Source organism: Coloeus monedula (genome assembly GCF_965178545.1).
Source record: "Coloeus monedula genome assembly, chromosome: 2".
NCBI classification, from domain to species: Eukaryota; Metazoa; Chordata; class Aves; order Passeriformes; family Corvidae; genus Coloeus; species Coloeus monedula.
In genome coordinates this window covers 93,752,968-93,768,509 of record NC_138782.1, presented here as the reverse complement: position 1 = coordinate 93,768,509, position 15,542 = coordinate 93,752,968, and the positions used below count along the sequence as shown (strand labels likewise).

The following is a 15,542-nucleotide window of genomic DNA, read 5'->3' as shown; positions in this document are numbered from 1 at the left end:
CAGAAAACTCACATTCACTCTGTTTGCAGTACACAGGCTCTGGAGAAGGCTCCCTGTACGTTCCTGTTGCTGTAATTGGCCTCCTGTGTGAGGAGACAAACTACGCAGAGGGCCATGTAATTGCCAAGCCTTTCATAGGGAAGCAAGGCAAGGTGCATCTGTCTTGTGCAGTCTTTTTCTCTAGTAACCACTGACCTCAAAGCTTGACTTCAAGTCAGTTTGAAATAGAAGGCTATTTCAAAGACAAGTAAGATCTTTGAAGTTTGGAGAGAGCATAGACCTGGATAGAAGAACACGTTTAAACTAAGGCAAAGGCTGTGCCTTAAGCTCATGCTGTAAGAGATCTGAAAATCCATAGAAGACAAAATTTTTGTCATTATACCCATCAGCAAAACATCAAATCAGAGCTCATAGCTAAGCAAAAGACACAGATGTGCACAAAAAAAGCTTCCTTAGCTTTGAAGTTCAAGGAACTGCTTGTGTACTTCGGTACCACTGAAATGTGAATTGTTCTGTGATGAGCTGTATTACCCCCCATCGAGTCATTAGGTCTATTGCAAAAGGATCAAAGCAGAGCATTAATCTCTTGTGTTCATGTTTTATAAGCAATTTTCAAAAAGTTTAGCTAACTTTAGATGAGAGTTATTACAAATTACATTAATGACTACTTTGAAGTGACCTTGTAACACCACTTGAACAGAGAAAAAACCTGAAGAGCCACAAAACAGATTTCATCTTCAGCTTCAAGAGGTAAAAACATGCTTCAGGAGTGTTTGTGTAAGACAAAACAATATATTTGCTTTCAGGAACTGATTAGCCCACATAGATCCTGCAGTTACAGCACATTTGATCAGTTTAGACTAGAATAACAGAGGCATATGAAAAAATGACCAGTAACTACCTGTTGCAGTAATTTTGAAGCATTTGATGTGCATTTTTTCCTTTAAATATTGAATCTTTTTTAAATGTTTGAAAGGAAGTAAATATTCATTTTAATAGCAACTTTAACAGGGTTCCAAAACATTCTTTAAACCCTACTACTTTGCTTAAAGATTTCAGTTTACTGTTCTTTCATTCTCTGCTAACACATAAGAAGAATGTAACATTAAAAAAAGCACGACATTTATACAGTACTGTATTTCCTTATTAAAAATATTACTATTATTATTATTAAAAATACGTATATGAAATAGTACTGCACCTAAAATAAGGAAAATCTCACATCCTATATGATAGCAGCATTTCAAATGGAAAAGCTATATTGAATATGGCTGACTGGAGTTAATTTTCTTCATAACAGACAATATGGTGCTGTGTTTGGGATTTGTGTTAGAAACAGTGTTGATAGCACAACAATGTTCTACCTCTTGCTTGTACACCTTAAGAATTTTTTAAACTTGAATTTTTAAGGACATAGAAAAGCCCAGACGTGTAATAGAAGCAATTTGCCATAAAGTCTTTTCTTCTACTGCCCTGCAACTTTAAGATGTTGATGTTATAAATGCTAACTTATGTAACTGGCAACTAATCCTCTTAAAAGCTAGCGAGAAAACAAATAGTAACAAGTCATCCAAACCTGATCACAAATAGGTGAACTTTTTGATCAGACACATCACTGGCTTAGTTCTGCTCCTGCTGAAGTCAAGAGTACTGTGAAAAATCTCACTCTAACCAATAGTTTGCTTTACAGTTCTTATGAAGCATAGGTACAATTTGAAAGCTTTAATTACATCTGATTCACTGTGTATTTAGACACAAAGTTTAATTTTTACTGTTCACTACCTTTTCTAGTCCTTAAGAAGCAACACAGATAAGTGGAAGTGAGTTAGTTTCTATTTCTTATCATAAACCACCAACAGACTTACTTGTTGAACTCCCCTCAGATTCCAAAAGCAGATTCCTTTGAAAATACTGAACTTGTACTGATGATACTGAAGACAACATTTAGCCCCCAAATCATTCATTAATACAAAAAGCCGAGAAAGAAACAATGCTGCTGTAATTGCAAAGAAAACCTAAAATATCTTTGGATGTAGGTGGAGCATATGTCGACAATCAATCATACTCAACCAGCGTACCATTAACATGAAATCATGCTCCTGATTAACACTTGGTTTATGCAGGGTGAATTCCTGCCCACTCTCAAACTTACTTTATTAAAGTTTGTTATAAATTTTTTATTTATTTTTATTTATTAAAGTGTTATAAATAATATTTTTCTTCCTCCATCAAATAGGAATAACAAAGAAGAATAGAGAGGAATGTAAGAGTTTTGGTGGCTTAGAAAACAAGAGTCATGACAAACATTCCCACTGGGGAGTGGCTAGGACTTGCCTGTATTCCACACAGTTGCTACCAGCTACCAACTTCACGATGATGATGTTTCTATTTGTCCTGTTTTCTACCTATGTTGTGTTTTCCAGAGTGTCAGCTCCTTGGAGAAAGACCAGTGTACTTCTTAGGTGTATTGAGTACAAAGGGTGTCTCCATCTTAGTTTTGGCCTTTGAGTGCTCTGCAATACGAAATGGTAAATTATAACTACTCTAAAAGTCTGCCTTGAAATATGGAAGGCAATACCACATTCCACTGTAACAGCACTGAGTAAGTCCCAGTAAATCACTAAGCAGCAATTTAGTGTCCTTGCTTGTAATTCTGAGTTAAAGGAAGAAAACAGTAAAGGATGAAGGCTGAACTTTGTATTTTCATGCACAAATAAAGGAAAGATACTCCACAAGAACTCTTTCAAAATCATGTAATCAAAGAAGGGAAAAAAAGGCCTAATGTTGGGAATATTTTTTTGTACTACTTGTTTTTAACTATGTTAATGCTGTTTTAATTGCATTGCTAATGATTTATACAGCCATGGTTAGTTAAATGAAACAGAAAGGCAAATCGTTACATTCTGTCTGGGATACGCTTTATTCTCTACAATCAGGAACAATTTTATGAAAGAATTTTTATAGAGGTCCATACAGAGCTTAATTTCTCAGCATGATTAGGAAAGTAGTTAATGCTGTGGGAGCTGATTTCAACAGCAGTGTTATGGAAACAAACAAAGCATTAATGAAAATGGGGATAGAAATGACTTTTATACAATAAAAGGTATTTCCTGTAACCATTCAAGAGCTCTGCAAGATTGGCATTGGCCCTAGAAGCATTAAACTCAGGGTTCATTTCCTGAACTTACCTGGAAAAGGTAAGTAGAGAGATGGATGAAAGGTCAGGTCCTAAGTAAGTCAGGAAAAAAAGATTTGTGTGTGGTATTTTTTCATGTACTTTACTGAAAGTACAGCTGAGGTATTTGTCTGAATTTTCCAATTGCCTGTTGTCATGAAATGCAGAACAGAAGATTCATATCTGGTTTGGGTCTTGAGCACAATTAGAAATACTGGAAAATTGCACTGAATAGCAGAATTGCTCCACTCACAAGAAAATTTTGGAGAAGTAGAATGAGGTTTTGAGGTTTGAGAGGTTTTGCCTTTTCTCTCAGCTAAAGTACAGGAAGATATTGAGACAAACAAAAATGAAGGTAAATCCTTTTCCAACTTTCCTCTCTTCAAGTGTTCACATACTTGATTTCACTTTTCAGAATTGGTTGCACAGTTCATACACAAGTGATTTAAAGAAAATATCTTGGTTACAGCTATGTATTTGAAGCAAAAAAGTAAAAAATACTGAAAAAATATAATTTGAATTTTGAAATATTTCTGCTAGTATATTTGAAATATAATTAATGATCAAAATTAATGAGCAAAAATTAAATATTAGAAAACTCAAAGATCCTTCTTATAATATCTGAGTGCTTAATAGGGTCTGGTCTTACATCACTGAGTAATATTTATTCAAGTATCTTTTCATTAGATTTTTATGAACCTTAAGTACTAAAACACTTTATATAAATTTTCTGGAATAATTTTCTGTATATCAGTGACTCCAGAAATAGAAACTTAATGAAAAAATCAAATACTAACAAATTCTAGATTAAACAGAGTACCTAAAGAAGTTCTTGCCCCTATTATTCCTGGTGTTGTGTACATCAGAGATTCTGAGACACAATTACGCTCGAATATGAAAATTAAATTGGCCTCAACTACAAAGGAATTTTGAAACTTCCCCATACATTTATAAAGTAAAAAGCAGTATTTTCCTACAAAGATGCATGTTCAGTTATTTCATTAAGACTGGGTAGGGGTAGAAATCTTTCAAGATATATGAGAAAGCATTCTTTATTTACACAACTATTAACTATTTGCAGGATCAATTTCAGTACAACACACTTCATGTAAATTTATAATTTTCCGCTTTCCAATGTTAAGGCTTCTCTTTTAAGAACTCAGCTGAAATACAGAACCACCAAAATCTTTAGATTTAGTTTGGCATCAGTCTAACTTCTACAATCTTGCCAAGCATAACGGCTTTTCTTGTCTTACCATAGAAGACAAAAAATACTGGCAGGTCAAATAAAAATCTCCATTCTGTAGTTAGAAACTTAGCTCTTTTTTCTCCTATTAAAAATGTTGGAGGTTGTTTCAGTCTCCTGAAACATCTACAGGATTAGTGACGTATCAAATGTTCTGCCTTATCCAACAACAAGATACTTATTTCATTAAAACAATATAAATCACAGAGAAAAGTCCTGGCTACTTATTCAGCAAACAGCCTGGGTCCCACTCCCCTTAGAAATTTGCTATTTTCTTGTCAATCCATTTAATGGACATATGAGTATATCTTACTATATCATATTAATATGGTAACATACAGATGTTTTTGATATTGCTGAGCAGCATCTATCATGTCAAGGCTTTCCTGCTCCTCACCCCATCTGACCTGTGAGGAGGCTGGGAGTGCTCAAGGAGTTGGGAGGGGACACAGCTGAGACAGCTGACCCCAAATACCAACGGGGTATCCCAAACCTTATGGTGTCATGCCCAGCACATAAAGGTGGGAGGAGGAAGCGATGTTTGGAGTGATGCTGTTTGTCTCCCCAAGTCACCATGACGTGATGGGGCCCTGCTCTCTGGAGATGGCTGAACACCTGCCTATCCATGGGAAGCAGTGAAGACATTCCTGGTTTTGCTTTGCTTCCATGCACAACTTTTGCTTTAGCTACTAAACTGTCTTGTCTCAACCCACTGTCCCTGTTCTGTCTCTCTCCCATCCCACTGGGGTAGGAGTGAGCGAGTATCTGCACGGGACTTGGTTGCTGGCTGAGGTCTAACCAAGACAGATGCACTGCAATTTTTAAGTCTTTTGTACACATACTGTTTATTTTTGACTCGTCAGGTATTTCATATATCTGCACTCACAGAAAGCAAAAGAAATTAACAAACTGAGCCATTCCTTAATGGCTGAAATCCAGCTAAGCCAGGGATAAAGGAGGCCGAATTTCACCAAAGACCAGTAACATTTTAACTTTCAATGTGTACTAGACAAGTTTGCAAACAAAAGCTTCCTATTTTATGTGCTACATAAAGCTATAGCTTTAAACAAGCTCTCAAATTCTTAAATTGTGCAAAGGAACAAATTTGCAAAGCCCAGTTTAGATGCCCCTTAAAAAAGTTATTGCAGAAAAAGGTAGGAACTGTAGAAAACAATAGAAGCCAAGCTACAGGTAAGTGAATGGCAAAAATCTGTATTGCCATGCAAATGACAAAGTTTCTCACCAAGCAGCTAAAATGTCACTTTTGTTTTTTAGCAACAAGATAATTTCAGATTTCTGTTTCTTTCTTTTAAATGACACACTCTTTTCCCATATCTGATTGAAATACATCATTCAACTGATCTGTGCCAAAGTCTTTTTACACAAACCCTGAGGTGTTTTCATGCAAGTCTTAGTTGGAATTCACGTATCACAAAAGTAAAAAAAAGGCATTCTGGGACAGAAAGAAGGATCAACAAACACAAGACACTGCATCCCTGTTTCAAGAGAAATTTTAACTGCATTAAAAAATCTGCTGGATAATGGAGTGTGTGTGAATGAGATGCTGCTTTTACCTGAGCTGCTAGTATTTAAGATAATTAATCTCAGAAAAGATCATTGCTGAAGTATCAACCAACACCCCATCTCTATTTTAGATGCCTGTTTTACAGCAGAGGGAAGAGGCCTGTGTCTTAGCCGAGTAGGTAACGTAAGACAGCTGTTGCTAATCACAGCCTTTCATACTCCTTTCCTGTTGGCTGCACCAGACTGTGGACACTTGAGACAATTTTTCTGCAACTTCAAGAGCTGTTTAGCCACTAGAAGCCTTTTGTGTTAACTTTTGCTCAAACCTTAAAATGCTGCTGCTGACTCTACAACTGTCATTGAAGCTTAGCCTACAGACCATAACAAATTTTAAGGCCAAGGGTTCCCTTGAAGCAATTTATATTTCTACATGAAGTTAAAGTAAAAGCAAACGTCTTCCAAGAGCTGCCCTCATTCCTAAATAGAGAGCCTGTAAACTGTTGTTTTAGATGGTGTTCAACTGGGTAGATTTTCCAAAATTTTATACACTTGGACACTTCCGATTTACAGAACCCTGCTTAACCAGCACTGCTCAAAAAAGCTTACCAGTAAGCAATGAATGAATGATTTTAAACAATATTCTTTCAAATATAAATGCCTCTCAAGTAAAATCATATGGTAATTACCTTAATTGTTTATAAATACAAGTCTGATCAACTGCTCTTACTACCATATTCTACCAACTATATAAAACTAATCCTCTCTTAATTATTTTCTATTTTTTTTCATTATTTATAAAGCAATCTGAAGCAACCACTGTGTACTGATTTGACTAATGTATACAATTATGAAGAAAAGACAAGACACTACGTAAAGCAATCAGCAGTTTGATATAAACGGCAGATGCAATCCTTGAAAGATGGTTACTAGAGATGGTACCAGGAAACCTGCAGTTCTGGGACTAGTTCCTTGCCAAACACAGAATACTGCTAGCAAATCAACTACAGAAACCTTGCAGGAGATTATTCTGCATTACTGAATAAGTATTTAATGTCTATCATACTGATTTTTTTTGCTCCACCGCTCAAAAGCTGTAAAAAATGCCTTATATCTTTTACTACTCATTAATATGACAAGTTCATTAAAGTAAATGAAGCTAATTTAATCATATTCAGGTGCTATATTGGATAGATTATAGCAGTTTGTCTTTTAAATAGTTTATCTTTCATTCTACTATCTTCATCAAACAGTATTCTGAATAATTATCACACTGCTGCTATGAAGTTACAGCAATATAACATCCTGACTAAGAACTTCAGGTCACCTACAGCCTTTACACAAAATATCACAAATAAAGGCAAAGCACCTCAGGCTATGCAGCAAGAAAGTAATTCCTTATATCACTGTATGTGTTTCTAAGGTCTTTACCATTTGGATTATTACATTATCTCAGTTTTATATTCACTAGTCAGGAGGCAAATGTCAGCTGGAATCATAGAATCTCAAATTTTTTACACCTTTCATTTTGTTTGATGAGCTTTTTACCAATTGTAATTTATTGCTCTGATGAAAGTATAAACCAAAAAGCTCCAAGTGTAATCAAGGCTAATGGTGAACCAAATACCATGTGATAATAAATCAGCAAGGAAAAAATACTCTGGAGACAAATGAAGATGTTTATCATTTCAGTATGAATACTATTATAACAACTGTTTATGCAAAATAAAAAACTGTACAAGAAAACCAAACAAACACCCAAGTTCCAAAAAAATCAATATTCTCTTATAAAAAATAAAAACCAAAACTTCCAACAAGCAGCTGAATTTTGCAAGAAATAAAATCCTTTTTCTACATCAGAGTATGTAGCAATGAGAACTAATAAGGAAGTCTGAGGTGCTAAGACATTTGATTTCTATAAACAGTAATGAACACTGTCAGTCACAGCCTGCAGTAATCCTGACACTTGATCTTTTAAAACTTATTAAGCCAGAGAAAATCCCCCAACTCTTCTACAAGGAAGCTTCTCAGAGTTACTGTAACATTTTTTTCTTTGGTAACTGGTATTTTATTTTATAAAAGGATGATACATGTGATAAAAAAGCAACTGAGAAAAAACCTCAGCAATTTGCTTAAGGACCATCTACAAAACCTGAGTTGCAAAAAATCTCATTCACTTTAATTGCTTTGCTGAAAGGCCCTGAGACAGAACCTAAAACATGTAATAGCTAACAGGTAAATTTAAATAGGAGCTTAATTTCTTTTTTTTTTTTTAATATCACAACGCCTGCGTATTATGAGTCAATAAAAATGGTTAAGTGCATAACTTTTTCATCATTATGTTAATAAATACTAAACACACGTTAGACTAGATTTACAGTACCTTTGGATATTGTTTGACAGGGATCAGAACTCTCTCCGACAGCTTTATGTTTTTGTTGCTGATAACATCAAGATATTTCTTTTCTTCATCTTCCTTCTTGCCTTCTGAACCCTGAAATTTTTCCATTTCTGAAAAATATCACAAAACAGAACAATCAGTGACATGATATTTGTCATCCTTAGGAAGTTTAAACTTACACATTGCTATACAGACTGTGCACTGAACGCCTGTGCTGTTTGCACTCACGTGACAGGGACTGCTGTCTTTAAGAGAACCTGGACTGTCAGCAGTGCTGAGAGGCAGAGGTGACAGTCCACAGGTCACACTGCACAACCAATTCTTCCCCAGCTGAAAGGGAAGCCAAATTATCTCAGCAGGAGCAGGAATAGATAAGGCTTACAATTCCAGCCATCAGTCTTTTTAAGGTGATAACATCATCACAGCTTGATGCTTTTTGCAAATGTCACCTCCCAGAACTAAGCTGGATTCTAACTGCAATGGGAAACTTTCAGTACAAATACCAGAAAACTGAAGAAACTTCTTCTTGTTACTGAGTTTCCTTTCAAATACCTCTGAATTAGTTAAAGGTTCTACAAAATAAGTTAAGAAATAAAGCTAACTCTTGCTCAGAAAGACTCTTCAATTAAGAAATGCAGTAAAAAATTGTTATATATATATATATATATATATATATAATTGCTAATTTGTAGAACTCTAAAATTTACCAAAAGGAAAGAAAAAAAAAAGAAATAAAAATATATTCAGGTAGAATAGTTTTAAATTCTTTATTCCCTAACGCTCTATAAACAATGGACAACAACAAATAATCGAATTCATCATCCTGCAACGAACATCTCATACGGTGCCTGAGAATACCCTGACCGCACAGGTACCATTGAAAAAGCTGCTTGTGCAGCAGTGACATTGTTGAAAGCACAGAAAATGGCAATGCTTATAATGAGCTAATTATATCTGAATTATAGCTGAAAAGGGACAGCTGTGGGTCTCAGAAACATGCTGCTTCAAGGACTGGGAAGACAGAGTTGAAAGGAGTAACACAGCAACAGCACGCTCTAACGTTCATATACAAGTTTCTTTGACTTCCAACAAGCATAAGGAAAAATGTATTGAAAAGAACAGCCCATGTCATGATTTGTTAATAAATGTTTATGCTGCCTTTATGAGATCAAATAATTTATTTAAAGCCTGCACCAGCAGACAGTTCTCTAATATTACAGTCATAAGATCTTTTAAAACATTTCAGAGAACACACCTAGAAGACCTCAGATGGGATACATGTTCAATAATTTACAAATAAAAAATTATTTACAATCACTAAAAGCATCAGAAGAACATTTCATTGTCATAAAATACTTGAATACATGGAAAAAAATGTGGTACGTTGCATTCCGTGGAAGATCAATCTGAAAAGCAGCAAGTATCAATTAAGTAAAATACTTCTTTTGGGCAAGTTTAATAGATAGAAAGTTCTTTGAAAATAGATCCAATGCAATTATACCAAGTGTTGTGCTATGGGAGTACAGAGGGTAGAGACAAAGGTGCATAAAGAGGAAAAAGTGTTCCAAGCACAGTAAGTACTAAAATGAAATTAAGGAATTTCCCAAATGCCTTGTGAACACAGTACTAAATGAGAGAATTCTAAAAGGCAAGTGGGGAAAGTCAATCCACATGTACACATACATTTCACTAGAACCACAGAAGTTTAAGTTGGAAAAGATCTTTGAGGTGATCAAGTCCAGCTGTTAATCGAGCTCTGCCAAGTTCACCACTAAACCACATCCCTACGTGCCACATCTACATGTCTTTTAAATATACTTCCAGGGACAGTCATCCCCCCAGAGCTAGTCACCACCTCCCTGGTAATCTGTTCCAAAGCTTGGTAACTGTTTATGTCAAGACATGGTTCCTGCTGTCCAACCTGAACCTCCCCTGGCACAGCCTAAGGCTATGTCTTCTCATCCTGTCACTACTTGCCTGGGAGAAGAAACGAACCCCCACTTTACTACAACCTCCTTTCAGGTAGTTGAAGAGAGCAATAAAGTTCCCCCGAGCCTCCTTTTCTCCAGGCTAAACAACCCATCTCCCTCAGCTGCTTCTCATCAGATTTGTGCACCAGACCCTTCCCCAGCTCTGTTGCCATTCTCTGGACATGCTCCAGCCCCACAATGTCTTTGTGAGGGGCACAGAACTGGACACAGCACTCGAGGTGCAGCCTCACCAGTGCTGAGTACAGGGGAACAATCATTTCTCTGATCCTGCTGGCCACACTATTGCTCACACAGGCCAGGATGCCACTGGCCTTCTAAACAATTAAACTCTTTCTCCTGGAAAGCTGAAGACACTTAAAAGTCAGTATGGTCAGTAGGGAGGGGTACTAAAGGTTAGGACAAAATGCTCCCCTTTGAATCATCTACCAGGCCTTGCAACCAGTCCCAGTCTTGCGCTTTGTTTTTGACTGAGAGTACATGGAAATTTTGGAATGAACGTGGTGCCTTTGCTAAAGTTAATGAAAGACTACTTCAGCTGGGCTTATCAGACTTAGGTGAACAAGAGTTTGTTCATCTACCAAGAATGAGACAAACTGTGGCACTTCAATTGGTTTCACTCCATGACGAGGGCTGAGCTCTAAACCCAGAAGAGCGCGTCCCAGCTTATTATGGAAGGCACAAGAAACAGCAGTGGGGAGTCGAGTTTCATCCAGGGAATGAAAGGCAACAGAGCCCATTTCAGGGGAGGTCCCACAGCACGTAAGTTCAAACACAGAGAGAGAAGCAAATGAGAAGGGATTGTGATGAGGGCCAGGCTGTAAGCCCAGAACTACAGGGGCACAGATTACTGCAGCAGAAGGCAGCAGGGACATTGCGGACATCAGGTTTCCGCCAGGGACCAGTGGCAACCAGCCCATGACCACAGCCACACAGCTTTTGAGTATCATCTCCAAGGAACGAGATTCCACAAGCACCCTGACAGGGCTTGGTCACCTTCACAGTAAAAAAAAAAAAGGTCCCAAATATTCAGAGGGAAGTTCTGGGTACTGGGCACCCCTGGAAGAAGCCTGGCTCTGTCTCCTTTGTACCTTCCCTTCAAGTACTGATATACACCAGAAAAGATCCCCTATGGTGTCTTCTCCAGATAGCCTGGAGGCAGCATTCTTAGCCATTTCCTCACAGGAGAAGATGCTCTAGACCCTTCATCATCCTTGTGAACCCTTAGTTGACTCTCTCCAGTATGTCCATCTCTACTTATGCTGGGGAGCCCCACAACGGACAGACTGCTCCAGTGGAGTATCACCTCTCTTGACCTGCAAAGTTGACTGAGGAGTAAAAAATGCCTTGAGATAGCTTATTTCTAAAACAGAATATAGGGCTGGGTATGATCAGTGAAACCTGTGAATTTATATGAAAAATATGGCATTAGGATTTTGCTTGACAGTGGGGCAGTTGTGTGAGATAAGCCATCTTGGAAGTTTTTATTCCTTGGGGCTGGAGCTTGTGTCTTCTGGGTATGGTCCCTGAAAGCCCCATGATGTCACCAGGGAGTCATTGTGACAAGTGTGACAACAAGCCTTTTGGATGCTTGGGGAAGCTTTGGCCCCGAAAGGCCACAGTGTCTGGCCTCCTCCACTAGGGACAGACATTTCCAGGGGGGTGGAAAGGACGCCCATCCCATTGTGTGCTTTCTGAGGGCACAGAGAGGATTTGCTGGACAAGGACACTAGCAGGGCCTGGGGTGCTGGTCCCAACCTGCCATGTACCCAGGCTCTGGCTGCAGCTGCTGAGAGGCCAGGAATCCCTTTCCCAGCTTCCCAGCTCCTGCCTGCACATATCAGAGGTCAGTTACCATCCTGCCTCGAGAGCTAGAACATGCCAAGACACCCCAGTGTCAGTAGTCTGCCCCAGGATGGTTCCTGGCACTGGTGGCAGCCCAAGTGCTGTCCTGTGGCAGAGTGGGCAGTTCTTTAATGCTCAACTTCAGCAGCTTTGCTGCTGGCGGCAGACTGTGTCCCCAGCACCAGGGGACACATCAGCTTATCTCTTTGGTTTGCAGGGCGAAATGGCCTTGGAGGAAGACTTGGCAGGAAGTGGCACCTCCTCCCCTGCTGCCAGCACCAGCCAGGTGTCCCAGGCCACACGTCCACATGCTTCGGTGAACCTAAGGTGCCCAATCTGCCTGGACACCATTAATGACCAAGCCTCTGTCAGCTGGCGTCGGCACCCTTTCTGTTTTTACTGCATGGTGGAGTGGTTCCACAGAAAAATGGAGGGCCTGATACGCCAGTCGTCTTTCCCAAACATATTCCACATGGTGGGAGGCAGTAACTCTGAGGTGTACTCCATCGGGGAGTCCATCAGCTCTGCCAGCCATACTCAAAGAGGGGAAGCTGGGCCCCGGTCTGCAGAAAGGTGGTGGTATCATTCCTCAGGATGCCAACACCACAAGTCTTACAGCAGAAGCCGTGGTGACAGCCATGGTGGTAGCCGTGGTGGCAGCCGTGGTGGCAGCCGTGGCAGGGCCCAAGAGAAGAGCCAAAGCAGGTATCCAAGGCGGCATCACGATGGCCGTGGCAGGGTCCAGCACGCCCAGGGCTACAACCAGTCAAGCAGTGGGAGACGGCAGCAGAGCAGGGCTCAGAACACTGCCCGTGACAAGGGCCAAGCTCCAAGGACCAAGCGGCCTGTTCGTGCCTTCTCAAGGACGCATAAGCGCCGTCAGCAAGAATACCAGGTTTCCTTCATAGAACCGAAGGAAGCAAGGAGCCGATCCCAGCAGAGGTCACGCAGCACTGCCAGCCAAACACTGAGGGAGCATCTAAGGAAGATGGAACGTGATGAGGGACGAGCTCTAAGGCACAACTGGTACATCCGTGCCTCTTCAGGGAGGAGCAGGCGCCAACAGCGGGGGTGCCAGGCTTCTTACAGAGAACTGCAGGTGACAAGGAACCAAACCCCAGGGAGGCTGCCCCTGAAGGAGAATCCAAGGAGGATGAAGCATTATGAGAGACAGCCTTTAAGGACTGAACAGGGCATCCGTGCCTCCCCAAGGAGGAGTGAGCGCCTTCAGCGAGGACACCAAGCTTCTTTCATCGAACCGCAGGTGACAAGGAGCCAGTCCCGGGGGAGGTCCCACAGCACACGGCACCAAACACTGCGCCAGAATCGAAGGAGGATGGAACATGACGAGGGACGAGCTCTAAGACCCGAACGGGCCATCCCAAGCTCCTCAGGGAGGAGTGAGCGCCATCACCAGGGACGCCGGATTTCTTTCACTGAACCACAGGTGGCAAGGAACTGATTCCTGTGGAGGTCCGCAGCTGTGCCGGGCACAAGCCTGGCAGCACACCCTACCAACAAGGGAACTACTGTATGCCCTGTTACCAGTGTCAGGAATGATACTACTTTAGACAAAAACAGCCCCTACTAATAATTGCAAAAATAAAGTCAAATCCAATGCTCAAGGCTGGGGCCAAGCATCTACTCTCCATCACAAAATGCATCTGAAAATCTAAAGACACCCTTGCAAGGCCTTTTCAGGTTAGGAGGGTAACAGGCATGAAACTTCAGTGCTGCTTTTGTCATTCTGTTCTATGTTACACATTTGTCTGTAAAATGTGGTACTGAACGTTTAGTATGGGGGTGCTTTTGCTCCCTATATTGGGTTTCCACAGTGTGATCAACTTTTTCTCTTTTTCTCCTTTCTGCCCTGGTACCAAAGACACCAATGACTTACTAGGAAATCTCCTGTCCTTCCACACCTGTTTTCTTATGCTTTATCCCAAACATCCCCCAAAGTAACTTCTCCTGTTACCATTCTTCTCACAAGGTAGCAGTGAAAAGTGAAGTCAATTTACAATTGCTCTGTCTCAAAGGCACTGCCTATAATGCCAATCCAAATCTAATGCCTGGTAGCAAGCCTCTGAAAAGCCTTTCCTTCTCCTTCTCCTTTAGAGACTTTAAAAATAATCCCCAAAGCCTTCACAGAGAAATTTGCCCTCATGGTATGCCCTGTACAAAGCCTCAGGTTTAATGCCCAGAGTGGCAGTACAGGCTACAGGCTCTTCAGACCATGGCCAAAGACTCCCAAAATCATCAAAAAACAGTGATGTGCAGAACTGTTACATTCAAGTAAAACTGGAGCAAAAAGAGGAGTCTTCTCAAAGGACAGAGGCAATACATTCATTACTGAAGCAAGACAAACTGTATTCAATTTTTGTATTGAACTACAGTCAGTGTCTGCTGTGTACAATCCTCATGTCACTTCATGACTAGTACAACCACAGAAAAGAAGCATTAAGACAAGTCTCATGAAGGAATCCAGGCCAGGATCAAGCTGCCAACTTGCTGGCTCACAGCACTGACATGCAGCTAGTTGCTTTAGTCGTAAATATTGACTTGCCAACTTGGAAAACTATGGTCACCTGCAACACATGCTACAAAAACAGAACCAATGCCTTTAGTGAGATGTCACACTCATTGCACCCCTCATGCTTGTGTTTAGCTTGTTAGTGTTCTGTGATGTCACTCATAAATCCCCCAAAGGAAACAAAAGAGGTGGCTGCCACATGGATAATTGACTTTTGGGAGACAAACCTGGCTCTTCATGAGAATATGGAATCATTCAAACCTTGCCATGTCATGAAATCTGAAGGTGCTTTCCTAGCTTGAGTGTGTTTTGAGTCACAGAACCAGAGAACAGTGGAGGAAGAAAAGGACCTCCAGAGGTCATTTAGTCCACCCTCACCTGCTCAAGCAGAGTCACTGAGAGATGGTGGCCCAGGACCACAGCCACACAGCTTTTGGTTCCATTCCTGCACATGTCAGAAAGGACAGTCGCTATCCTGCTCTGAGAGCTGGAACATGCCAACACACTCCAGTGTCACTCATCTGCCCCAGGATGGTCCCTGGCACTGGTGGCAGCCCAAGTGCTGTCCCAAGACAGAGTGGGCAGTTCTTTAATGCTCGACTTCAGTAGCTTGCTGCTGGCTGCAGACTGTGTTCCTAGTGCAGGGGAACATGTGCTGCTGCTTACAGAAATCTATAGGCAGTACAGGATTTTGTGACCAGCTCTATTAGGCAGTATAGGATTTTGTGACCAGCTGTATTAGGTTTGCATGGTTTGGCTTTGGACATGGAGGGGGCTGCAGGGGTGGCTCCTGTGAGAAGCTGCCAGAAGCTTCCTCAGTGTCCGGCAGTCAATCC

The 15,542-nt window shown here is 40.5% G+C and overlaps 1 protein-coding gene across 1 annotated transcript in view; it reads right to left on the bottom strand.

Moving 5' to 3' along the window:
• Window positions 1-15,542, bottom strand: part of KHDRBS2 (KH RNA binding domain containing, signal transduction associated 2) — a gene marked incomplete at its 3' end in the record, with an annotated part of 312,078 nt that overhangs the window by 235,549 nt on the left and 60,987 nt on the right. The window contains exon 2 of the mRNA XM_082302847.1: window positions 8,326-8,453. Coding sequence (XP_082158973.1) covers window positions 8,326-8,453 — 128 coding nt within the window. The remainder of the gene's footprint in view (window positions 1-8,325; window positions 8,454-15,542) is intronic.